General features: G+C 36.4%; 1 protein-coding gene across 5 annotated transcripts; it reads right to left on the reverse strand.

Moving 5' to 3' along the window:
- Positions 1-27,736, reverse strand: LOC18443496 (DNA repair protein RadA-like protein). Of its 5 annotated transcripts, none has more exons than XR_016055739.1 (15): positions 26,839-27,736; positions 26,106-26,161; positions 25,681-25,739; positions 25,184-25,255; positions 23,838-23,921; positions 23,422-23,529; positions 20,105-20,167; positions 14,320-14,400; positions 9,825-9,890; positions 5,658-5,704; positions 2,951-3,028; positions 2,435-2,473; positions 1,833-1,915; positions 1,621-1,693; positions 1-524 (listed from the first exon to the last, which is right to left on the reverse strand). XR_016055739.1 is itself a non-coding variant. In XM_006853685.4 (15 exons), the coding sequence occupies exons 1-15, from the start codon at positions 27,387-27,389 to the stop codon at positions 354-356; spliced, it is 1,740 nt and encodes a 579-aa protein (XP_006853747.2). In that variant the 5' UTR covers positions 27,390-27,736; the 3' UTR covers positions 1-353. The 5 variants fall into 5 exon arrangements, 2 of the variants coding, with proteins under 2 accessions (XP_006853747.2, XP_088723209.1); XR_016055740.1 differs by having other exon boundaries at positions 9,825-9,903; XR_016055738.1 differs by having other exon boundaries at positions 5,658-5,813; positions 9,825-9,903.
- Between the last annotated feature and the right edge of the window lie 156 nt (positions 27,737-27,892).

Consider the following 27,892-nt stretch of genomic DNA (forward strand, 5'->3'; position numbering starts at 1 on the left):
TCCAAAACAATCTTATCTATTTTTTGTATTATATTTTCGCAATTTCTATAACAAACAGATTCCCAGTCCCCAAAATTTACAACAGGCACTCTAGATAACTCTAAGTTACAGAGACAACGATACCCACAAGATGAAGGAAATAAAAGGAAGGACAAAATTAAGGCAAAGGACTGACTACTACAACAATTTTTCACACCCCTACAAGTGTCGGACACGCATGTGAAAGAGAGTGTGTTGTGCTGTATGCACGTGTATATTGCAGAGAAGAATGTGTGTTGTGCTGTCATATGGCGCAGAGAGAGAGAGAGAACTTTATAAATACGAAGCAAACAGGGCGAACACAGCTGCAACATTCAGCTGTTACGGAAGACTTTATTGATGAACTCCTTAAGGTTTCTGCAACTCAATATAGTTAGTCCTTCGAGATCCAGACCACCCAAAGATTTCTCAGCTGATTTAGGAATAACACATTTCTTATACCCCAATTTGGAGAGTTCATTTACCCGCTTTTCTATCCTTGGCACCTGAATAAAACAGGACATATGAAAGCTCTTTCAGTTATCAGCTGCACCAGAGTGTGGAGAGAGAGTTCCAAAACAAGACAGGCAGGAGCTCTTAATGTGTTGAATTAGGACTATGCACATTGAGCTAGAGACGTTCTTTCTTGTGATAGATAATAACAATAACTGTAAATGGAGAATTAAACTTTAGGTGGTTCATATTGTTGTGATGCTGATCCACTACAGTGGACTATCCAAACATTGTCACTAGGAATATAGTATCCAACTACATGGAATCTTAGAATCTCTTTGCACAAAACCTGTTTTTATGATGTAAAAATTCAAAAGTGGGACCTAGATAATCCAACAACTTGCTAACTGGGAAAACAGAAAGACTCTGACATCGAATTTGTCACTACAATTATTTGGTAGAAAATACTGGCGAGCTTCCTTTCACTTCCAAGAATGGTGATTTCTAAACTAAAGTTTCAAGGTGAAAAATAATCTACAATGGTTCCATACACCAAGTGACTCCACTATCTAAGGGTAAGAACATGATGCCCACAAGGATGCCATGGATTAATACGTATCTTATCCATACGACATGATTAAAGCAGCATTTATTAAAGGGAAAAGTTTATATAGAGCCGAGGTTCTGAAAAATCAAATTTGAGCCTACCTAAAAAATTTCACTAAAAGAGGTTGTTTTGATGCGCCCAATTATCCTCAAATTGATCATCTCGACATCAAGATGCATGGACATCAGAAAAAAATGTTTTGAAAATAATGTATTTTGTAACGCATTTTTGGACTGTCAATTTTCAAGATTTTCAAGTTTCCATAGATCTATCGATCTACAGTATTTTTGAAGCTTTAAACTTTATAAACAAAGATGAAAATATATTTTAAGGCCATCACAAATATTTCCAGTATTGAAACCACATTTCTCGATACTATTTGAAGGTAGGGTCTAATTTGATTGTTTAGACCCTAGGCTCTATACAAACTACACCCTTTATTAAATACAAACTATTATTGAATATACAAGAAGAAAGAATGCCAAAAATTTTAGTTACAATAAGTTATGACATATCCAGTGACTCAAAGGAAAATTGCATACCGTGCGAAGCTCGCCACCAAGGCCAACCTCTCCAATAAATGCTATATCGTTTTGAAGGGGAAACTCCAAAAAGCTGTTTGAAATCAATGAAGACAAAAGTGCCACTTAAAGAGCGTCTGGGAAAGGAATACAGAGCTAATGCAAGTACTTCAAGGCAAAAACCATTACATTCATAAGGTATTCCAACAACAGTACATTAAAAAGAGATTTACCTGCTGCAAATTGCAGCTGCTACCGCAAGATCTCCTGCTGTCTCTTCCAACTTCAACCCACTTACTACATTGAGAAAAATGCTCTAACAAAAAAATAGTACAATTTATGTCATCATAATTAATTGGGAAAGTTTATCGTAACCCAAATGACCACAAAAATATGTGTTCATAAGGATTATCATCATCCTATCTATGGGTTGGACAGTGATGGGGGCAGAGAGAGAGAGAGAGAGTGCTCGAATCTGAAAAACTGGGCATCATAACTAAATAAGCCTTGTCTATTTATGATTAGGGAAACTACATAATGAAACTATTTACCTTTGGTATAAGGTGGTCACAATTAATCTTGACCATTGGATGTAAAATTAGGTGGCTGCATTTATTTCATTGACTTAGCTCAAAGTTCAAAAGAAATTTTCTCGAACTTTGTGACACACCCAAGCTATCAGATTTCACATCAGATATTTGTAAGTAATTGTGACCTACTAAGATAAATGGTCTCATTGTATGCAATCCCTTATGATTAATAGTAAGTCATTGACAAGTATACAAGTCATTGGCAGCATTAAACAAAAAACACAATCAAAATAACACAAACTTACATTTTCTTGTAGTTTCAAACCTGCTTGCTTTGTCAAAACCTGAGACAGTCATTTCTTGAATTCAGTAAAGGTTATTCAAAGATCAAAGACAAAAACTAAAAGAATACAGGTTAAGCATGTGGGTAAATTAACATATGTACATCCATTTGTAAAAGTGGAGGCTAAAGTATTTAGTGTTCCATCCCCAAAATTTTTTCGTCTTCTTGATATCTTCAACCCTCCATTATAGTAACTTCATGAACAGAAGAGAATCCCAATTAAAATTAAATGCTAAAATCACTTCAGATGAACATGATGCACTAGCAATGAGGTTTTGACAAAACTCACAAAACATGAAAATAAGAAAAAATAAAATTGATGGATAGGAGAGGAGTACTTGTGCTTTAATTTTGCATTATTTTAATAGAGAGGGAATCTTGACCAATTTGACTATCATAGTCCAGTAGAATACCATAATACCAATAAATTTGCATGAAAAATAGTCCACATAATAATTATAAATATTGCATTACTCACAGAAATAATCATTTCAGCTCTAGAAGCCGAGACCCCGTTTATTTGTTTTGCAGCTGTGGAGCCAGGGCAGCACAATGCCTGCACAGTATTAACAAATCCTCTAAAAACCAATTATATGGTAAACAATGAATATTTAGAAACAAAACTATGAAGACATATTTATGAGTATCTACTTTGCAACATGCAGTAAACATTATACTTGTAAGTTGGTGAGAAACCTATTTTCCAAAGAAGAAACAGAAATTTCATGTGTGGAGCCCTTCAAAGTTCACTATACCATAATTATTATTCAACATAAAATGTTAAATCTCAAAGATAGGGTTTCATCTACAATACTCAGAAACAATCGCAAATGCTGATGTATGAAGCCCAAGTTACAAATACGCCCTTTCAAATTCTAAAACTGATATCAAATAATGGATCTCTCAAGTGCGCTGAAGCACAATAATGTCATGTATTGAGGCAAATGAGTTCCCCAAGTAGTAGTTGATCTTCCATTGCAGTGCATTAATAATCCAACTTTACAAGGAACAAAATAAATTGGATTTTAGCTAGCCATATTGAACCATTTGTACAAATACATATTAAAGTTCTACTTAAAACTGTATACAACCGTTTAACATTATGATATAATTCGCTGTTGCCATTTTTTTCACCCAAAAGCCACCAATAGTGTTTTCAACATATAAACCCTAGAATAGAGAAGCCAACAAGATTCATACACATGTTATTTGTTTCCTTGAATTGAATACCATGTTGCCTGATTTGATTACAGAGGAAATATATTTAGCATAAAATGTTAAAACAATTCATCAAAACTATAAATAGTGAAAGAATAAAAAGTGTACCTAAATGATGTTGTGGTCCACGCCTAAAAGAAGCGTTCAAAATGTTGTTGTCAATGCTCAAATTTAGTATTTGAAAATGGACAAAGTCAAAATCATCCACTAATTGCAAAGAATGCAAATCCAACATCCATAGATTCCAAAAGCGGCCCGCCCTTCTTGATTTTTGGGGGGGAGGATTGGTTTTGGGTTTTATGTGATTTAAACCCCCTTCTTTTGCATTTTAGAATGATAAAAACAAGAAAAAACATGTATTTTTTGCATTTCAGTTAGATCAATCGGTTAATTCTTTAATTTTTTTTAATCTTCCTCTTATGTGTGTGGACTATGGAGTATAGACTGGGATGGTAATCACCATAATGGCATGGACTATGGAGCGTGTAGATGGAGTTATGGACTATGGACTATGCGTCATATCCAGTACTGAATTGGAATGTTGGATTATATTTTCCAATTTTTCTTAGTGTGTTATTAACTAATTGTCCAAATCTCAAATACTTTGGTTTGTCTTTGGAGTTTGGATTGATTGAACATAAAAAATGTATTAAAAATGCCTCGATATGCATTTTTTATACATAATTTTGTCCTAGAACTAGTTTTTCGGACACCTCCCACCCATGTTATTCCATCTAATCCGGGAGGCCGCCCAAGCCTCCCCCCCCCCCCCACCCACCCCCCGGCCCCCCCCGGCTGCATAGACACCGTCCGGCATTTTTTGGAACATTGCCAACATCATAGGAAATGGGTATGCTGCAGCCCTCATACCTTCTCCACATCAAGGTTTGCAAAAACACCATGAATTGGAAACTTCGTAATTTTTTAAACGCCCCCCCCTCCCCTCCCCAACAAAAAAAAGGACCCCTCTTCCCACTTGATAAAAACTGACTTTCAAAAGCACTCAGTCAAAGCACCAAGGCCTGATCCTGGGGGTCACACTTTCTTGCCTCATGCATGAGGCATTTACCACACTGCACAAAACCCCAATCAAAAAGATTTCTTGCTCATGAACAATAGGCTGGGGGCATTTTTGTCATTTTCTCAGCCAGTAAGTGGAAAATGCATATACCCCAGAAAACCTCCATGAAGTAATTCACTAACTTATTAGGCTTGAACAGGATAGAAAACTATAAGATATTTGAAATCGGAAGTCCAGCAATAAGATTCTTTCAACACGTGATTTTTAGTGTTTGGATTTTATGTATATTGAAGCAACATAAATAGGTGGCAGCCAACCTTCAGCAACATTAGGCCAATATCGATGCTAAGTGATTAAACAAATCCAGATGCCTATGACAGTTGAGGTGAGGAGTAATGGATGGTGGTCTAAAATTTCTTAGGAGGGTGGGCTTGGAAAAAGGCTTGCTTTTTCGAAGAAGACCAGAATACCCTTTTACGGTAGTTTAAATGCAAAAGACTCTAAACCAAAGTGTGTTATTGTGTCATTGGTCCCGGATGAACAAACTCCTACAGTAGAAAAGCATAACTCTTCAGGCAGCTTTTACCAAACATAGATTCAGACCTATTCATAAAATCCTTCATACAAAAGGAAAGTTTGCAAGACCCCATTCAACTCAACAAGATCTAAAATGTCTACTCACTGACTCTCACGGATTCAAATAACTTTCATAAATATTTCAAAGTAACATAAACACTTTTATTATTCTACGTAAACAAAAGCATTTAGATATACCCAGAATATCAACTGCAAAACCAAACTGTATCTAATTACCTAAAATTTGTCAGGCTTTGCGCCACTTTAAACTATCAACAAAGATGCCTAATTATTTGCCATGCACACATAAAAACACCAGGGTTCCAAATATTCAGTAAATATATCCAATAGGTATGGGAATAAGGGATACCTGAATCTCAATGAGAAATGCCCGCGAACCATCAACAATCACAGTAACTGCAAGCCCCGCTAAAACATCAGAATCACCAATATTCTCACTTAAGAAGAACAAACTTGGATTGGTGACTGGTCGAAGACCACAATCTAACATTTCAAATATGCCAAGCTGATAAGAAGTAAACAGAGTAAATCAGGACATCCCAGAGAATATTGAATGAAAATCTGAAATGACATCATCAATGGTAATATATAATATTTGGGGTCATGAATATCAGAAACATGCAAGTTTGCACTTTTCATTACCATTTTTCCACTTTAAAAAACTTGGAAGAACAAGAAACATAACCGAGTACTAAGGTTGATGGCCCACTATGAGAAATACATCACAGCCAATATTTTAAAACTCAGATCGGCCGGGTGAATCGAACATATTGGAAAGCGGTATGGATCGGCAAATCACCGATCCGGATGGTCGATTCGACCAGTTCTCTGACATGAGAATTAATCAATAAAAAATAAATAAATAAATAAAAAACAAATGAAGATTGCCCCATTCTCTAACAGGACTGCCCGCGAGTCTGGACTAATTCCTAGTTCCAACTAGGAACTTGTTCATCCGGGACCAATTCGCAATTGGAACATTGATCACAACTACATATTTTGCCACAATAGACTCAGAAATTTCATCTGAAGTCCCATATCAATTATATCATCTGTAAAAATTAATATCCTCATGCAAAAACAACCAGAATGGATAGGAATTGAGTTGGGAGAAACTATATGATACAAATAGTGATTTCAGCAACAAAATCACAGCCCAAGGGTATATAAAAGTAATAGCAGAAAATAAAAATTTCAGGGTACATAATAGCGATCAAATAACCCTTCTTTATTGATCTCTCTCATGAACTTCGCATCCAACGAACCTGTTAACAATCATCGATTTGGCAGTAAATTGCTAGTCATGGTGTCTATGATCTATGTTCTCATAAACAAGAACAAAAATATACAGCAAAATTACCATTTTCTTCGAATAAATATATCTGGTTCAAGAGATACAGACCAATGATAATGTATCCGGAAGAACGACAATGACAACGTGCATCTTAACTAAAGAATTACTTTTTCCTGTGAAGACTACATATATAAAGCTTTATTATCATTTTAGCTATGATTGAGGAAGTTTGACAGATGTAAAACCAACATAAAGCAAGACAAATTACATTTTCACCATGCCAGTTTAAGGATTGTGGATTGCCATCAGAAATTATTTTCCAAGTTATCAATGAATAAGAAACTCCACCATGGCCGATCCCAATCCTAAATGAGAAAGGAGGGTTGTGTTAGGTTGGCAGCAAAACTTTTGTCACATCTCAGTTTGGACTTACGCTGGGAAGGTCAACGATTGAGGCTATTTTCATACATAGGCAATTCATTGAGAAGTTTAAGGAACAGATAAAAGACCTCCACATGGTCTTTATTGGTTTAGAGAAAGCACATGATAGGGTACCTAGAGAGTTAATTAGGTGAGTGATATGTACGAGGGAATGCTAACTAGTGCTAATGGAGAGACAAGTAAGTTTTTAGCGACAGTATCTACATCACAAATCAGTGTTGAGCTTATATCCTTTTGCCTTGGTTATAGAGGAGTTAACTAAGCATTTACAGGATGAGGTGTTGTGGTTTACGTAGTTTGTGGATGCCAAAGCTTTTATTGATGAAACTAGATATGGTGTCAAGATACAGTTGGAACTTTGGAAGGATACTATAGAATCTAAAGGTTTTTAAGATTATATTTGGCAAACAGAATTTCAATATTCAGATATTTAAAATTTTCAATAATGGCATTACTGGCTTTTTACTTATTTGAATTATATATTATTTTGATATATATATAAATATATATATATATATATTGGGGCATGTTTGACTTCTTTATATCATTTCTTCAGGCACAATGTCAACACAAACCAGACTAGCGCTCCAATAAATCCAAGTGTTTTGAATGAAAATGTTCAACAGCCCAAAACACAACACGTTAGATATAAAGTATCCAACTAAAAAATATGAAAAAAAAATGAAAGAAAAATTTTAAAAATTTAAAAAGTAGATATGAAAATAGAATTAGAGTGGAAAGACAATGAAGATAAACTAATCAGTAAAACTTCAACATTATTCCCTCATTTTATTGAATAGGAAAAACCTAAAAGCTCATTTGTTTCTTAATATATAAAAAAACCCATTAACCATTGCAATTCATCTCTCCGTACAAGCTAAGCTCTCTCTCTCTCTCTCTCTCTCTCTCTCTCTCAACCCAATCAACCACGAAGATATTGATACTCAGAAATGTTGGGAATAGAAAATATTTCAGAGTAGGCGAAGAGTGATGGATGAGAAGTGGCCTCCACGATGACATTAATTAGAGAATCCCTTGTGAGACTCTCTACCTTCTTTCACAAAATACTCTATGAACTACGGCTGTTGATATCCATGGATTCTTATGTTGGAAAGAGGCTTAAAACCAGTAAAGGCTCAAAGCCATTAACGAGAGGGATGGAAGAGGGAGGACCAAGAAAAACTCGTGAACATATAGCTTTTGGAGAGAAAGAGAGAGAGAGATGTATCCCACAAAATTCAAGTACAAGTTGAATTTTGGAAAATATAGATTTGAGGGGTTTACCTTGACATTTGAGGATAAATTTTGACCTATCAAACGTGTATTTTCTCTTTCAGTATTCAAACTCTCTGAAATCACTTAAAATTCTGAAATATTCAGATATTTGAATGTCAAACATAGCCTAAATTAGCCGGACTTGGATAAAACAAATAGAATGTGAGTTAAGTAATAATAGGAGTAGAAACAAAGAATCAGTTAAGACTTAAGCTTGATGGCCAAGAAGTACCTAAAAGAGACTATTTTCGATCTCTTGGGCCAATAATCCATGAGAATGGAGAGATTAAGGAAGATATCGGACACATAATTAAAGTTGGGTAGATGAAGTGAAGATGTGCTTTTGGAGTCTCATCTGACCATCGCATACCAATGAAACAAAAGGGGAAGTTCTATAGGACAGCTACAAGACCAGCCATACTTCAGGGGATGGAACGTTCGGCGGTCGAAACCAACATATCCATCAAATGAGTGTAATTGAGATGAAGATGTTGAGATGGATGAGTGGCTAGACAAGAAAGGATAGAATCTAGAATAAACACATCTGAGGGAACTAAGGGATAGCTCCATTAGGTGATAAGATAAGGAAAAGTAGACTTAAATGGTCTAGCCATGTGCAGTGTTGGCCTAAAACAACGGTTAGGAGAGGTAATTTGGTTCAAGTGGAAGGCTCTAAAAGAGTAACCAGAAGCCCAAAAGGACACGAATGGACGTACTGAGAAGAGATATGGTCACCTAGGGTTTGACAGAAGGTTTGGCCCTTTATAGAACGGAATGGAGAAACAAAATTCATGTAGCCGACCCCAAATAGTTGGGATATGGCTCGGATGATGACGATCAATGAATAAGCAATATAAAGCATGCAATAGTTTTGAAATGTCCTCTATACATCTTATGTATAATTTATCATCCCCAAATAGATGTCCAAACCAAATGCATGCAAGAACATGTGTGTGGCCACACATACACATTGTTCCATGTAATGTAATGTTTCCAAGGTATCAATCGGTTTTTATTACCAAGTATCACGTACTACATGTGCAAGGACTCTTTTTCTCTTTCTACTACGACTATACGTATAATTTTCTGCTTTAAATAAATAGGAATCAATTTCATTATCTTGTTGCAAACTTCTAGTTTCACATTGCATTAGTATCACCAAAGATTCTCTATACATCAATAAAATGGTATTGATAGAATATGCGAACTCCAAATGAAATAATGTACAAATATGACCAGTGCTAGATTGGAAACTGTAACATTTATATAAAGGTCTCATAACTTCTCCCAATATTGGCTCCAAATCATTATCTTAAAAATTGCAAGAGGATGACAAGGCCAGGTGATCTTCAGAATGAAACAGTCCACGTGCTTAGCCATATAAAGATTGCAACTTGCATATGCATAATATAGCATAATGCACAACATACAGTATATAACACATCCATCTGACAACCAAAACATAAGATATGACCATATCAGAGAAAGGAACTAAGTATACAATACCTCATCAGTGGATCCAAAACGGTTCTTCACAGACCGTAACAAACGATGAGTCAATAATCTCTCCCCCTGGAAAAGGACACTATATGTAAGTTAGAAAGATGACAAACCTAGGCAGAAATTTATTTTATAAACAGTGTAGAAGGAAAATCAACTAAGAATTAGTTGTGACATACATCTGAAATAGAGAAAAGATCAATAGTAAGAAACTTCATGGGATTCACATGCCCATAGAAGGCACAATGGTTTTCAAACAGGACCAACCTAACAAGATCTATTCTTTTTAAGTCAGATCCTTTCAGTGAAGCATGAGTTGATCAATGTAGTACATGGGATTCACTAATACACTAATACATGGGATTCAAGGTCATTCATTGATTTGACTTTGATAGGCTAAGATCATGAGCCCTTGATTATACATTGTGGGTCATGAGTCTGTTGGGTCATACTAAAAAAGTGGCTTTTGATTCCGGGTCTAGCCGAGTAGAGTGCTCTGATTTGTATTTCAACTCTAAGGATCCTAATTTCCCTTGTATTTGTTTTTAAACAAATGTCAAAACGATTTATTTTGATGCAATATCATTAAAATGATTTTTGTCGATTTTTTAGAATACTTTTGGATTTTATGAGAAAGAAAATTCATTTTCTGAAATTGTTTAGAAGACAAGGACAGTCCCCCGAGACCCATATGGGACACCCAAACGGCCAATGGGTGTCCATGTGGAGGCCTAGGGGGCCCCACATCACCCCACGTGGAGGATGACATGGGGGTGATGCCAACCCCTTAGGGGACCCCTCCATGTCCTTTTGTTATTTGTTTGATTTAGTGAGGGGCATTGATATTTGGATTTTTGTGAGATATCATGATTTTGGAAAATTTATTTTAGTTAGCACATGTTTAATATTGAAGTAAGGGGTTTGTGCACATGTGTGGAGGTTTTTAGAAGGGGTATAGGGTTTGTAATTACAAGCCTAGCCTTAAAAGTATATGGAATGTGCAATCAATTACCTAGCTTATGTGGCAATGTTTTAATTAGCCCCACGTGCTCTTATAAAATGGAAAAAACTTTTTAAGATCTGGTTTTTGTTGGAATATTGTCAAATTATCATAAAGGTATACCCTCCATCTTGGTTTTGATTTTATTAAATGTAAAGAGCATGGGCATTTTGATAACAAGGAAAATTGAAGTGAATTAAAGGAGGATAAAGATGTTTAAATCCATACCACACATCTTGATGGCATGATGGTGGATGGTGGGGCTAGAATCAAGCTTCTTTTTGTAGTCATTGGATGATGACATGGAGGGCCAAGATTCATCAATCTAGAAGCATCTCTACACTTACGGATTAGAAGCTTATAAATGCCCCTTCAAGCCTTCATTTCACATGAGTTCACACTCAGCCTCTCTCTCGAAAAGTGGCATGCCATGCTCTCTCTCTCTCCACTCATAGAGTGGCATGTCCAAGCCACTTCTCTTCCTTTCTCTCTCTAAAGAGTTGTCTTCAAGTTAAGGTAAGAGAAAGTTCCATTGAAGCTTCTTCACTACTCCATTAATGGTGAAAAAAAATTCAAGCCATGGAATCTAGTCTTCAAACCTTCAACAATTGAGTAAGATCTCTTCCATTTTCATTGATTGTTATTGTTTCTCCTTGCTGCCAATTTTCAATTACAGCAAGCTATCTTCATCATTTGATGATTCGATCATTGATCATTTGAATCCATTTTGATCCCTCATGATCCATAAAGTTGAAGGCATCATCCATGCATATTTTGATCTAATTTCCATGAGCATTTTCCCTTTGATATTTGGAGCAATTTTGATTGAGATTTTCATGATCATATCAATCACTTAGATATTCATTTTGATCCCTTGAATAGTTGTTTTTATAAGAAGAGACTATGCCAAAATTTTGTGGCTCGAATTGTGAACTCGATTGAACCGGTTTAGTGCTTTAAGAGCCCCATTTTTTCTCATGAATTTCTCACTTGATTTGATATTTAGATCTTTACAAATCATTCCATGTTTTAAGTGTATATCAGTGGATATTTGGCTTCCCACTTATTAGATGATAAATTTCACCGATTTTGCAATGTCACCGAATGTCACCCATTGGTACATAGCTAAGACCAAAAGGCGTAAACCAGGCACCCGAGAGCTCTGATTGGCTTCCCATGGGCATAGTGCAATGCATACTTGAGCATATGTATGTTGTTATAATGGAGATCATGTTGTGTTGAATTTTAGGGAGTTTATTAATGTATAATTTTGCTTGTAAATTTGAGTGGTGCAAAAATTTCAACAGCACCCTATACATGTGCAGTTTGATGATCTCCTTGTATAGCTTGTTTTGATAATGTACAAGGGACCATAATTGAGTTGTATCCTCTCATGTTTGACGTATTTTGAAGTCAATTGTTCACTGTAGTTACAATGACATTGTTGTAATTCACTATAGTTACAATGACATTGCTGTAATTTCATTTTGCAAGTTGTATTTCAAGTGTGTTGGAAAATTTCAAGGTGTATTGCAGTGTATCAAAAAGCGCTCGGCGGGTCCTAGGCGGCCTGGGTGGTCCAGGCCGCCCGACGCCTAGGCGGGCGCCCAGAACCTGGGCGGCTGCCCAATTGAAAAAAACATACCATATCCCAAGTTGGAAAAAAAAAAGAAGATAAAAGTCGAAAAGAGAATTTTGATAATCCATATTGTTAAAACAGTAAACTGTAAAACCATACAAGTGTAGGATACAAAAGTCAACACTCAACACAACAGAAATACACAGAAATTTAGAAAATATACAGTCTAGGATACAAAAGTCAACACTCAACACAACAAAAATACACAGAAATTTAGAAAATATACAGTCTAGGATACAAAAGTCAACACTCAACACTCAGCACCAAGCGGCAAGAGTCTTCAGTCGTCATCATCATCATCATCATATGAAGGAATATCAATAGGGCAAGCCTCATCATATGCATCTGAGTCGAGGCCATCATCATCAGAGTCATCTCCCTCTTCAAATTAACGCTTGTCCTCCTCTGTTTCTTCTGAATCTGGCTCTTTCTCCTCCTCTTCTTCTACCTTCCTCTTACTAGTATGCACAGTCTGTGCAGATGAGGCCCTAGGAGTCTTGGCTGCTCTACCCTTTTCTTTGTGCTTCTGAACTCAAATATTGTATAATTTCCTCTCTAGTAGCCTCAGGAATATTTTTACACAAGGCAACATCCCCCTTAATACAAGCAAGGTGTTTTTTAAACCGGTAAGTGCCCCCATTAGTATCATTGCCACAATAATTATATTTAATACGATTTTTATCATTTGGATTCAAGTCATAACCATACTTCCAACCCGGATCACCACTTCTAGAAGAACCTGGAGAAGATACTTCCATAGAACAAAGCTCATTTTCATCCTTTTCTGGTTCGTCTAAATTCAGAAGATGTCTAATCTCATCTGGAACTCCTTTAGGAACCTTTGTACAAGAAGCAACATCACCTCTAACACCAGCAAGGTGTTTTTTGAATCGGCTAATACCCCCATTAGTATCTTTTTCACAAAAATTACATCTTATACAATTTTTATCATTTGGTTTTGGGTTGTACCCATACTTCCAACCCAGATCACTTCTTCTAGAAGTAGCAGAAATAGATCTATGACAAGGATTTTGTTCTTGTTTTTGTTTTACATAACTTATATATTGCTTAATCTCCTCTCTGATAGCTTCAGGAACATTTTTACAAAGGGCAATATTCCCCTTAATACCGATAAAATGTTTCTTAAACCGGTTTATGCCTCCTTTTGTATCTTTCACAAAAATTGCATCCAACCCGGATCTCCACTCCTACTAACTCTTGAAGAAGACATCTCAAAATAAAACAAGCAATCAAAAAAATAAAGTTTTGTACTTACTTTGATTGCTCAAACTCCAAACTTTGAGAAACACTTTGATCCAATGAAATGTAGTTTTATGAAGGTTTCTTTCTCTCTAAAAGGGGTTCTTGTGGGTTTAGGTTTTAAATGAACCTAAAACCCCTTCTTCTGATCATTTATATCTTTAAAAAAAATCAAAACAAAAAAAAAAGAAAAAAAATTTCTGCCTTTGGGCTGGGCACAAGCCTTGGGCGTTCCGTACCGCCTAGGTGACCGCCCAGGGTTGACCTCCCAGATAGGCCGCCTAGGCCTGGGTGATGCACCCAGGCACTTTGAACTGCCTAAGTGCTGGGCAGTCCGCTTTTTGAATCACTGGTGTATTGTCATGTATTTTGTTCATATTGTACTCCAAGTATAAGAGTATTGGTTTCTATATACTCTCATACAGAACACGATAGACTCAATAAAACAATCTAATTTTCTTTATGGCATTTGAAAACAAAATGTTTTACATCTCGGCATATTTAAATTTAACACAACCATCTACTCAATTTTATGAAATGAATAATATACAATCATCGAAGGATTAAAGATGAACAAGTCTATCAAAACACAAGATACTAACTTCCATATACAAAACAGTGTCTACAATATGCTCCAAAACGCGAGGTCCAGCTATATCTCCAGTTTTTGTCACATGCCCAATCTGAAAAGTAGATAAAAGTCATAAGGCATCATATATATCATCTAAGTTCAAAAATGTGACACTCATTAAATGACACCTGCATCTCATAGAAAAGGGTTGCTTAAAAGGCAACCAAATATATTAAATATCATATGCAAATTTAACTAAAGTCTTGATTCCAAATGATCCCTAAACCAAGTACAAAGCATATCCACAAAAAAGAAAGCAAGGTTCAAGAGAACAATCAAACTACTAACCATACATAACAAAAGTTCAAAAAGGCAAAAAGAAATTAAAATCACTCACGAGCCTCCCATTATCACTATGCATGAAAAGGGCATCCAGTCCAACAAATCAAGACACTAACCATCAAGTTCAAGTGGTAATCAAACACAATAAATGGAAAGACCAACTCATCCACCATGGATGATGGAACTGTGGATGGGACCATAACGTGAGTAAACCAGTCAACCATGCTGGGATCACTTGAAATGGGAAACACGAAAACATTCACAGCTACTACGATCCATTAAGAGCTCGTGATACAACATGCGTCAGATTTAAGCTCGTCAAAGTTGCGTAATTTACATGCATATGAGACCAAACCTTTCGTCTCTTTACAAGAAGTCCACAAACAAGATTTATCGGATGCAAAAGTAGCTCAAGGTTTCCCTTCTAAATCTTATAGACGTGTACATCAAAGTGTTGCAAATAAATGTCTATGTCTCATGATGCGATACAATATGATGTATATTTCCTTGTAAAACAAAACATGGTCATTTATCCTAGAAAAGAAATCAAGGAAAATCAAAAGACTTCTCTAGCACAATGGAGGCAATCTTTCTTCTTAAATGGTTCAATTTATTCAGAGTTCATATCCTTCATCCAATCCCCAAAGCTCAAGATGCCCAGATATGGATACAGATATGGAAACAAATATGGGGATTAGGGATTCAAATTAGTATTTTCAAAATCCGAGACCACAAATACGATAACCCTTATCTGACATATTGATACACACACACATAGCATATATAATATGTACAGGCAGGTACTAGCATAGTCCTGCACCACCAAAATATGTGTGTTTCATGCAAAAAAACCATGGTAGGAGATTATTTATTTTTCTTTTAACCTTAAATTTTCAAATCATCTGTGATGCATCATATGGACAATTTCAAAGAAAAAAGTGATTTCCTAGATTTGACCGTCCATCAAATGGACAACTCAAAGTCAATCTAGGAACATAGTAGAATTGGAGCATTTTTTAAGCTCCATATCATTTTATTTAAAGTTGATCCCTCTACGAACAAAACAATGACTTTAGGGTTAAAACAATCCCCTTAACATTATGTCTTGTTATCTACCAAACATGTGTACATTTTGGTCACATTGGACTATGTAATCGATTTTATAATCAAAATTCTAGATTCTCTTAAATTTAAGTTTTTTTATAATTTTGTCATTTCTACTCACAAGTATCCTAGGACTATCAAGTTTGTCTCATATGATGTAGACACTGGCATAAAATCAAATACGAGCATTCGAATACCATTACCCAAAGCATCTCTCACCTCGACAGACTCCATTAGCAGACAACATAGTACCTAGTTAACAATGCCCATCATCCTTACAAGTTCCAGTGCGAAATGAGTACATTCGGAAGAACTTAGGTGTGGCTCCAATAGGAGATAAGATGAGAGCAAGTAGCCTTAGGTAGGCTGGCCATGTGCCGCGTAGACCTAGTACAATACATGTTAGGAGGTGCGAGTTGGTTCAAGTGGAGGGTTCAAAAAGGGCAATGGGTAAGCCCAAAAGGACATGGTTGAAAATAATGAGAAATTATATGGCGACTTTAAATATATCAACTATATAGTTAAATAGGCACCCAAATGATAGTATTGCATGAAACGAGTAAAATCTTTCCTTAAATCATAAATGCAGAAAGCAAACTCTAAGGACTAGTGCTCAGTTAGATACGTATTGCAACCAGTGAAATGAAGACAGGACTGGACCGATTAGACGGACCAAGAACTGATGGTCTCACCGATCAAACCAAGGGTCCCAAACCGTAGGGGACCAATGAACCAAAATGGAGCTAGAGAATATCCAATTCGATGCAAAACCAGCCGATTCTGATGGTGCTACAGTACTACAAGTGAGCGACTTACTTCTTGATTATTATTATTTTTTGAACATTTTAAACCCCTTTTGGGATGTTTTTATCCTTTCAAATATTGTAAGAGATGTGTGTAATATTGCTCAGATGTTTGGGGTTTAAAGAATAGGTTTTTAAGGGAGAGCTCTCTCTCTCTCTAAAAAAATGATACAAATCTATAAACACTTGAAAATCTTGAAATAGATAGTCCATATAACTTGTTACAAGATGTACTATTTTTAAGACAAAATTCTGTTTTTTTTCATATTCATACATCTCAAGGTCGAGATGATCATTTAAGGCTGTTCCAACATTGGAACACTTACTTCTAGAGGATTTTTTAGGTGCACCTTATATATATATATATATATATATATATATATATATATATATATATATATATATATATATATATAATAGGATTTTGTTCATTTTCGGTTGTTCCTTCTTTTTGACATGGAAAAATCTCTTTTTTTACAAAGATTTTTGGGAAAATTACATACATATCCGTTATAGTTTCCGTTATTACGACTCTACCGAACAGTTTCCGTTATTACCACCGTGTCCTTTTTTCATTTCAAAACGAAATTTTAAAAGAAGACGGCTTTTCCCTTTTTCGGTTGTTAAACAACCGAATTCAAAGTATTTTCGGTTGTTACACCAATTCCGGTTCTTGAATAACCGAAAAATGTTTTCTCTCTCTTGTGACGTATTTTCTCTACCTCTCTCAAGTCATAATTATCCGATAAAATCAAAGGGGAACAACTAGTTTGAGCCCCTAAATGTAGGAGAAATCTTAGGGATTATAAGATTAGAAGATTAGGAGAAATCTTGCGGCGTATTCTCTCTTTACCTCTTTATCCGATAAAACCAGGGGGAACAGCTAGTTTGAGCCTCTAAATTTAAGAGAAATCTCAAGGATTATAAACTTACCCAAAAGAAAAAAAAGATGCTCGCTGAAGGGTAGAGAGAGTTAAAAAAAAAAATCATTTTTACCCATGTAATGTAGAGAGAGAGGTAAAGAGAGGATACGTAGACCCACAAGAGATAAAAAAAAATTTGGTTATTGAAGAACCAAAAATTTAAAATTTTCGGTTATTCAAGAACCAAAATTGGTGTATTTTCAGTTGTTGAACAACCAAAAATATTTTGAATTCGGTTGTTCAACAACCGAAAAAGGGTAACGTCGTCTTTTTTAAAATTTCCGTTTTGACATGAAAAAAACGGACACAGTGGTAATAACATAAACTATTTGGTAGAGTCATAATAACGGAAACTATAACGAATATGTATGTAATTTTCCCAATATTTTTTGGTTGTTTAATCCTTAGATGCATCTATGCAAAATTGAACTATGGAAATTGTTCCATAGTTAATATCTTGTGTGTCTTTTAGCATTTTCAGTTTTCCTTTATATTGATATTTGATATGAATAATCAATTTGTTTGTTGTTCAATATTTAAAATACTTCATTTGAATAATCAGTAATTTTCTGGATAAGTTTGCAATTTTAATGTTCTATCGTGTAAATTTCTATAAATAAAGATAGGGCTTTCTAATTTTAATACAAACTTCAACTTATCTCTATTTTTTCAATATATATATATTTTCCCTTTTTTTTTTTCCAATCTGACTAATGAACAAATCTTGTTCCACTAATCCACCAAGACCAGCACGACGAGTTCAATGCCCATCCAATCCTGGTAACATTGATCGCAACTAAGTGCTTGGGGTGATCTTAAGATGAATGCGAGAATGGATGCATAAAAGAACTCAAGACAACTTCAAAAAACACTCTGACACGGTACGTCCTTGTACAGAGCTTTATTCATTTCTTAATCAGAAGTTTCTAGGTACCTATAGTGACCTTGTTAATTACATTCACTATCTCATACAACGGAGAAGTGAAAAACCTTTGTTTAATCGATCACATATGGATTTAATACAAAATACATCCTTTGCATATGAAGTATCTGCTATGCTTTCGTACTACCGTCTAGGTATGAATCTCAGTTTGTTTGTATGCCTATGCATATCTCTCCCCTTTCCCCCAGGTGTTCATGCTCTTTTACAGGCTATTGAGCACGGTTGGTAGTTTCGGGAGTAGTGGTGGTAGTGGTCGACGTGTTAAGTTTACTATGTGACACGTAGGCCCTGCACGATCGTCACATTCCTGGTTCTGGAATGTCCATCCCATTTCGAATGTATACCACATCATACCTTATCTAGTACGACATTCTAGAAGGATATAATGTTTCCATCAGGAGTGACTTGAGGGAAAGGGCTTATATTTCTATTTTGCCCCTCCAGCAAGTATAAAGTTATTTAATCCGGAATGTGTTCCCATCGCACCGGTCCTCATGATTTAGGAAAATGACAAAAGGGATTTTTTGTCAATAATAAACCTTGAGATGAATAAATTTTTGGATAAGTGTTGTATGAGCATGCGTCAAAGCGCAGTATAAAGAAGTGTGGATTCACCGGAAATATTTGTAAAGGGTAAATCAAATGTCAATGATGCAAACTAGGGCGTCATCTTTTTAGACGTTATCCTTTAATAGCGCCAAAATATTGAACTTTGTTTATGTACCCTCAACACTTTGTCCGAATCTAGCACTTGTCGTGATTGACCTAAGCAAGAAATGAGTTTTCTCAAGAATATTTTATGACGAGAGTTTAGGTTATGTTAAAAACATATCCAAACTCTAAGACCTGGTTAACAAACAGAAGTCCTTGTGTGCAACCCAACTTCTATGATACCATCCAGTCCTATAGTCTTGATGGTAGAGCTCTGACGCACTGACATTTTGACGCAAAGATATTTAATCGAAAGGAAAAAGCAAAGCGCAGACATTCATTGCCTCTACTGTAATTAAAAAACATTCTCAGAAGGATTTCGCAGAAGCATGCCTTCCCACGATGAAAACCATCATTTAGTTGTATAAATCATGCCATATAGAAGCTTCAAACTTTTGTGACTACAACTACGAACCATTCGGCAATTTATGTTTAACAACAATTTATGATATTTCCAAAACATAAAGAAGTCAACCACAAGCCAGAAATGAAACACAGGAAAGAAGCAATATAAACTCAAAAAAAAACATTATGACAACTCATTCATCATGTATTGCACAACAAAGAAAAACATAATGAAAGGGAAGAAAATCTGCCCATTTATTCCTGTCATATACCATCCAGAAGAATTATTTAAAGTGGAAAAATGTCAGTACATGTTGTGAAGATAGAAAATCACAACCATTTTAATGATACTGCAGGCAAGAAGTGGGGTAATAATGCACAAATAAAACATTGCATAAGTGATTCTCATAATGCTTATTATGTACCCGTATATAGGACCAGTAAAAGTATCCTAAACATTCCAAAGGAACACCAACCATCAGAATGAGTAATGCACATCTTGGAAGTGCAATAAACTTAAACCACCACATACAGTTATGATATACTTTTTAATATACTATTATCTGAAGGAATAGGAGTAACAAGCTTTTCAAGAACAATGCACTTCACTAACTACTGTAGTGAAGAATAAGCATTAACCCTCACCAAAAGAACTGGAATACTTGTTTGTTTAGCAAAGCGCAATAAAGCTGATGTACACTCCTTCACCTGTCAGATAACAACATATAAGAGAATGAAACACAGTCGAAAAGATTGAATTTCATGAAAGAAGAAAAAAAAGAAATTGTTTCTCACAAAAAAATGGCATTTCTACCCAAAATAGAATAGAGGAGACCACAACCTCTAGGGGAAATATTCTAATCACACAAATGAAAGCAAAAAGAGGGAAGTGAACTTGGGCGAATTGTCCATTTTTTCCGATGACCACTTGATCAGTAAAAACTATCATTAAGCCAAAAGGCCCCTATACCAATTCAAAAGAAATTTCATTTACACACGTTACAGAATGATTTATTTGTATTTCGAATATTCAATAAATAAAAGATGAGAAACCCTCCTTCATAAATTTGCTAGACATGAAGAATATCAGTTCATCATTAACTGGGAATAGCTACAACAATAGATATATATGAACTGTTCATCTATAATTAGGGCTGTTAACGGGGTTGGGTTTGGACTGGACCAGCCCTGGCCCAAGCCCCACACAAAGAAGTGCATGGTAGGCCCAGGCTCGAAAATTTTGTTCCGGACCCACCCAAATTCATGATAACTAGGCCCGAGCCCAGTCCAGGACCACAAAAAAGGGTCCAAGTTGGGCCCGACCCAATATAAATATGGAAAAAATTTATTTCCTATATGTCATATACCCAAAAGGTTTTGGGCCAAGCTCTGGCAGCCCAGTCCGGCCCTGAAATATTTCAGGCCTCCCAAGCCTGGCGACCCACCCTGTGGGCCTTAACCTCTGGCTCAAACTCCAAACGAAAGCCCAAGTGCCAGCCCAGGCCCATTAACAGCCCTATCTACAATCGACAATGATGTAGATCCCACTACCTCTAAACAAAGCACGAGAACTTCAAAGGGTATCCTTAAAACAAAGATAAAAATATAATAACAATAAGATACAAAACTCTTTTACCACGAAACCCCCAACAAGAAGAGAAAGCTCATAGGCATCCCAAGCTTCCTTTCAAACAACTCCTTAGGCATCACAGTAAGGAAAATTTGTCAAGAAAGCCAAAAAGAGGAAAAAAGATCAACAAATTTCATACATCTAGCAAACGCTCTTCTAGATATGATAAAAAACATTGTGCACCAAACAAATGCTGTACACTTGCAAAGGGGCCTCCATGAGATGGATCTCAAAGCAAAGCAAACCTCACCGTCCCCATGAAGCACCTTACGCCTAATTCCTGATAGGGATAACTCATACTGCCATACCTCTATATACCATAGAGACCCTAGAAGACCAACCCAATCCTCTAACCCCGTACTCCTCAGTCATCCCTGTCCCTCCCACACTAACTTCTTATGACCTAAAACAAATGGCCATCTCCCACCAAAGTGAAGCAGCACCACCACCACCAACCCAAAAGAGCTTGCTGAGAAAGTGTAACATTCTCATTCTCAACCCTCCAAGAGAACCTTGTGCTTCCAAACCATTGTTCATTTCACCAGTCATAAGTCCTTATGAAGGAAAACGCTTGAGTTTTTGTTTTCTAGCGTCTCAGTGACCACAGTTGGAATCTAAAAGAGGGACTTGAAATAAATAGAGATGCAGCTAAGAGTGGGCCTATCATGGCAGGTAACTGTGCACGCCTAGCTTCGCAAGAACAAAAAGCCTTTGTTTTCGAGGGCAATAAGCACAATGCCAACTGCAGAAGAGAATAAAAACTGTAACTTACAAAGCCCTTCTCATTCATTAACCCCCATAAAAACAATTACAATCAAACACCACTTATCCACTTGAAACCGATCAGCATGACAAAAGAGGGTGTCATGTATGAATTAGAGATGAGAAGTCATTGGGCTTCAAGTAGAAACTAAAAAACGAGCAAAGAGACCAATTTGAGCTACTTTGTCAACAAGACTCAAAACTGCCCCACAAGAGCAAATAAAAGGTCAAAACCCAGCACAGAGTAACAATTCCGCTTGTAGACAAAATGTGACCTATCAGATTATATTATCTTAATGTTGCAATTAAAGGATGGTATTGACACCAAATGGAGACTAGAGACCAATGTTCTTCTAGTAACAATTCCGCTTGTAGACAAAATGTGACCTATTAGATTATCTTATCTTAATGTTGCAATTAAAGGATGGTATAGCCAAAATACCATCTATCATATTCATCCCCTCTATTGTTGAATTAACATGTTTCACTCTGAACCATCCAGTACAATTCATCCCCATAAGAGTGAAATTCTAGCACTGGGACCGGCTGGATATTGTGCTTACTTAAAACCAGACAAGCATTGTTTTCTTGTTCTTTACAACATTTCAAAGCCGAGGCTTTTAAAAGGAGTAAGGCACCCCCTGGTAGGATACTACATACCTGAACCCCTCATTGAGAAAGAGAGGATTATTTAATGAGAGACAGACTGGTTAAACAGAGAAGGAGAATTGGTCAAAGAGAGAGAGAACACAAACACACCCACAATCCCCCCCCCCCCCATTTTCAAGAGAGAGAGAGGACTGCTTCAATAGAAAGAGATGGAGAGAGAGTTAGAAGAATAATACATGCCCACACACATCAAAGCAAACACACATACACAACATAAATCTTTTTTTTTTTGGCCAGGGGAGTTATTTAGCAAGAGAGAGAGAGAGGAACAAAACACATACAAACAGAAAATATTTGAAGGAGAACAAGAAACGACTGATTCAATAGAGAAAACATTTGAAGGGAGAGAGAGAGAAAGGGAGAGAAGGAACAACACGCGCACACACACAAAAACAACACAGCAAACACTCAAACCGAGACACACAGAGAGACCACAATGCACATGCACATGCGTGCGCTAGCACAAACACGAAGCAAGCAAGGCTGGCTCCTTGGCCAGGGCGCCAGCCTTCTAGGGAACTGCGTAGGGCAGTCTGCCCAGACCTAGATGGGCCACTGAGGCCCTTCAGTGCCTTAAGGCGCCGCCTAGGCACCCAAGGCTAACAAGACTTCAATATACTGTTCAAAACAAATCGTGAACTGGCAATTTCAGCCAAAACTGTCGCGGAAATTAAGTAACTCAAATCACTTATTCAGATACAGCGTGATTGTATGAAATTGAACATGTTTTCCCATTCATCTCTCAGCATGCACTGAAAAAATATAATGGTCCAAAAAGACCGAATACCCCAATGAGAATGAAATTATTCCATCCAGGCACAATGACTGACATAACCACATCTCTAGTCCAACTAAGCAATACTTCAACCTCAAAGATTAGGAAGAATGTAGAGTATGTAACCTGGCTTATGTTCCCTGCACTACCAGTAACTTCCCTCAAATACATGGTTTGTATAGAGTCTACAATCAAAGCACGAGGAGAAAGAGCTTGGACTGTGTTGAGAATATCCTGAAATACAGAACAACAGATGACTGTGAGATAGAAATATTACCTCTTACAATGTTCAAAAAACTATCCATAAGAACATTAATGTTGATCCCATAATGCAATGGCTGCTTAAACTTCTTCATAAAAATAATTTTAATGCAGCCAGCTTCTAGTACCCATACAAGCAGCAGTGCACCACAAACAAACTACATTGACCTATAATTAGCAACTTTTAATACCCTCAAAATATCCACATTTAGAAAACGAAAAAGTAATGAACCAAAAGTTACACTGCCCACATCAATAAACTTGGAAAGTGACAATCACACCTCAACATCTGTACTTGAGTATAGGAAGAGGTCCTCCGTGTTGATCCTCAATCGATCAGCTCTGCTCCCAATTTGGTCAACACTCTGTGACACAAAATACAGAATATATTGTTCAATAAAGGGCAAAGAGAACCTACGATTAGGTCCTTAAAGACGGCCACCCTAGACATCCTTGTTCACATTGCATTGGTAGATAATTTTTCTCAATAGAAAAACAGTACCAAGACTTGATGAGTTTCCTCATTAAATCAGTTTACAACAAGCAATATGAAGGTCGTCAGCACAGCACCAATGGAGATCTTTGCTGTACAGTACTAACAGATATCTTCAGCAAATACAAAGAACTACAGATGCCTAAATCAGTGGTTCTTCATGATCAATATAGAAATATATATTCTATGACAAACTCAAAGGCACATAACACAGATACAATTCCTAGAAGGCCAAACTCAAAAGAGCCCCACTTTTCAGGAAGAATATCGAAAACTGAAACACAGAACATTATAAGAAACATTACAGAAGAGACCAAAATGAAGTAGCACATTTTCAAATAAATTAAAAGAGAGAGAGAGAGAGATTTAACCAGGTTTTAGGGTTGCTGAAATGGGAGTGAGAGTCCCTTGCACGCAGATAAGTGCATGGATCAGCGCATGAATGCCAATTCACTAGAGGATGCAGATAACTAAGGGCCAGAAAAACGAGGATTTTAAGGTCGATACAAAGTCCAGAACATACACAATTTGGAGATAGCTGGATAATGGTTGAACTTCACAAAAACATTCACCAAATTCTTTGAGACCTATCACAACCTTATTTGAGTAGCCTTTATTAGCAATAGCTAGTTCACAGCCAATTTCATCAACCACTTCCCCTTTGATCGTGTTCAAAAATCTTATGAAAAAAAAGGCCACAGGCCAACTAAAAATGATGAATAAGTTGGGGAGAATCCGCATTGTGAATAAGTTTATTGAATACATATAGTATGTGATGTATATAACTGATGAATTGCCAAAAATATAGGAATAGCTTAGGGTGAGAGAAATAATTTTTATTTTTCAACAAAAGCAATGACTATCATCCTTTGCCAACCCAAAAGTTCTAGAAGCAAGCAACTTAGTCAAGCGCACAAGCAAACGTAATCAGTTCTACATTAATATTTAAACAAGAAAAATAGATATTCTCATAAATTATCAAAATAATTGAAACCATAAAACATAAGTGGGCAAAGTCGATAGAGAACCAATTGAATGCAGGAAAGAAAGGAACATAAACCTAACCAGAACTTTGGAGAAATTTAAACTCATCAGGTACTTCAAAAAGAAAAATGGAATTAAAACAAAACTAACCTCTTCACCAGAAACATAGAGAACCGGAGCTGGGTCATTTATACCGCCTCCTTCCGCAATCATCGCAGCCATCTAAACGTGAAAAACACTATGCTGCTAAATTGAGAACAGATACGAACGAAGAAGCTCAAGTATGTAATGTACAATCATTGCAGCCATCTAAACATGAAAAATACTACGGTATTAAATTGAGAATAGATACTGGAAGAAGCTCAAGTATGTAATGCACAAACATCATGGATATCACACATAAAATCATTACATAAACAACATATCGTACATATGTTCAATAAAAAAGCAGATAATCTACCAGTGTCTATGGAAAAACAAACATATAATTTTTGAGACTACTGTGATCCCCTCGGCCCTTGTTAAGCTTTCCCCACATGCATGAACAAATACAAGGTTTTATAGAGTGGTTCAAGTACCAAGTGCTGCATACCGTGTCATTATATATAATTAAACCAGGTTGTTCAATCGTGCAACCTGTAGTTTACCTGTAACAGAAGTGTACTTTTGCCAATTCCAGGATCACCACCAATCAAAACCAAGGAGCCTATAGGACCAAATGATTCAAAATAATGACAAAAAAAAATATTCCATCAGCAACCCATCGCATGAAATTCCCTGAAGAACAAATAAAAAACTCAGATTCTATAAAATGCAGACTTCCTACATAACATTTTATTATTTTACTGTTATTACAAAAGATTTCCAATTTGTCAATAGTTTATAAGAAAAAAAAAATTTCTGCATAAGTTTCGATATCCTTAGAAGTTCGGAAGTCTGGAAAAAGTAAATTTCCACGACAACTTTGACTACTATGAAGAACTGAGAAGATGAAAAACTTTCAAGAAGGTATAAGGGCCCAATACGTGGTATGGAAGATAGGCAACCCCAAATGACTCTAATAATTACATACCCGGAACAAGACCCCCTCCTAACACCCGTGCTACCTCCATTCCAAAAAGTCCAGGCCTGAGTATCAAACATTATTGGATCAAAACTCAATACAACCACAAAAACTGGAATCTAGATTATTAATAGGAATGTACCAATAAATAAGGAATCACTGATAAGCATATCCTTTCAAAGTCAGTATTCAAATAGCCTGGTCACCTCTCAAAAAGCTATATTTTTGTTGGAAAAGTTCAGCATAAATCACGAGCATGAACCTTAAAACTTCACAACGTACAGCACTTTAATAAATTTTAATAGCATGGTTTACAGATGTAATGGTTCTACCGAATTATTTTTCTCCTCTCATTTATTGAATATGAAAAAGAGAAACCAGAATCCCTACGCTTTATCAATTACACCCAACTTCCCAAAAAATAAGCCCATCAACTAATGAAGGCTTTCAGTATAAATCAATTTTCAAAAAAGAAAGGAGAAAAAAAGCAGAGATAAAGCCTTGAAAAAATTTTACAATCCTAAAGACCCAAATTAAATGAAGAACACTCAAAAGACCAAGACAGGATGAATTGGATAATAAAAACAGTAAACTACAATAATAGAAGATTTACTCAAAATGATTGCACAAAAAATATTTATTGAATTAGAAGCTACAAAATCAACAATTTAAAACTAAACAAAGAAATTCCAACAGCAATACACAAGCAAAATGTGAAAATTTATAAACTTGATCGACATACAGAGGAATCCGCCATCGCCGCCTGCTAAGCCCTTTCTTAACATCCACCAATTTCTGGGGCACTAAATTAACAGTCCCACTGCTAAACCACGATCTAAGAGCATTTCCTGAAGCTTCGAGCCCAAATGTTTTAGCAGAATTATGATCCAACTCCGATAAATGCTTGATCGTGCCAACTTTCTTGCATGATTGACACGTCCCCCACCATTGACCATATGTATCTCCACATTCCTCACAAATATATTGACTAGCATTCTTGCCCACTTTCTTTTTCAGGGAGAAACACGCATTCCTCGTTGTCGATTTGTCTAAAACCGTAGGGTTTTCGGTCTCTTCATCTGACCGTTCATCATTTGAGCTAGAGGAAGCTTTTTCAATGGAAAAGGAGGTTCGAGAATAGCATCTCTGCAACTCTTGGGGAAAATTAGAGCATAGAAATCTGGGGTTTCGGAAGGGAATTTTGTTTAGCGTTAGGGCTTGGTGATTTTTAAGGAAAATTCGACGAAAAGCGAACATGTTTGAGAGAGAATAGAGATGAGAGACAGTATGCATCAGAGACCAGTGAGAATTAGGGCTTTCGAGGAGAGCTTCATGGAAGAAGAAGAGAGAGAGAGAGAGGGGCTTTCCAGGAGAGCTTCATGGATGAAGAAGAAGAAGAAGAGAGAGAGAGGGAGGGAGAGATTCCCGCTAAAATGGAGAAGTGGCGAGGATGAATATATTTGACAAAAGTTTAAATGGTGACTGGTTTTTGTCGCGGTTAATTTCAGTTTCATGGACTAAAGAATGAACCCTAATTGACGCTCGAAAACATCTTTTGAAGCAGCGGGTTTAGTATGCTCCCGCGGGAGCAAAATTCCCACTTCAAGAATTACTAAGAGCAAGCAAAAAAATCTAGAGCTATGATACTTCACTTAATCATCAGTAATATAATAATAATATGCTCATGCATGCTCCCTTCAGTAAAAGCCCCGTGACTACTTTTAGGGATCCGGATGCAGCCTCCTCGACGTAACCACCGATCTAAAAAAGAAATGTGTAATAACATTATCATCATC

Source organism: Amborella trichopoda, chromosome 5, assembly GCF_054954075.1.
Source record: "Amborella trichopoda isolate Santa Cruz 75 chromosome 5, AtrichopodaSantaCruz75HAP2 v2.0, whole genome shotgun sequence".
Taxonomy (NCBI): domain Eukaryota; kingdom Viridiplantae; phylum Streptophyta; class Magnoliopsida; order Amborellales; family Amborellaceae; genus Amborella; species Amborella trichopoda.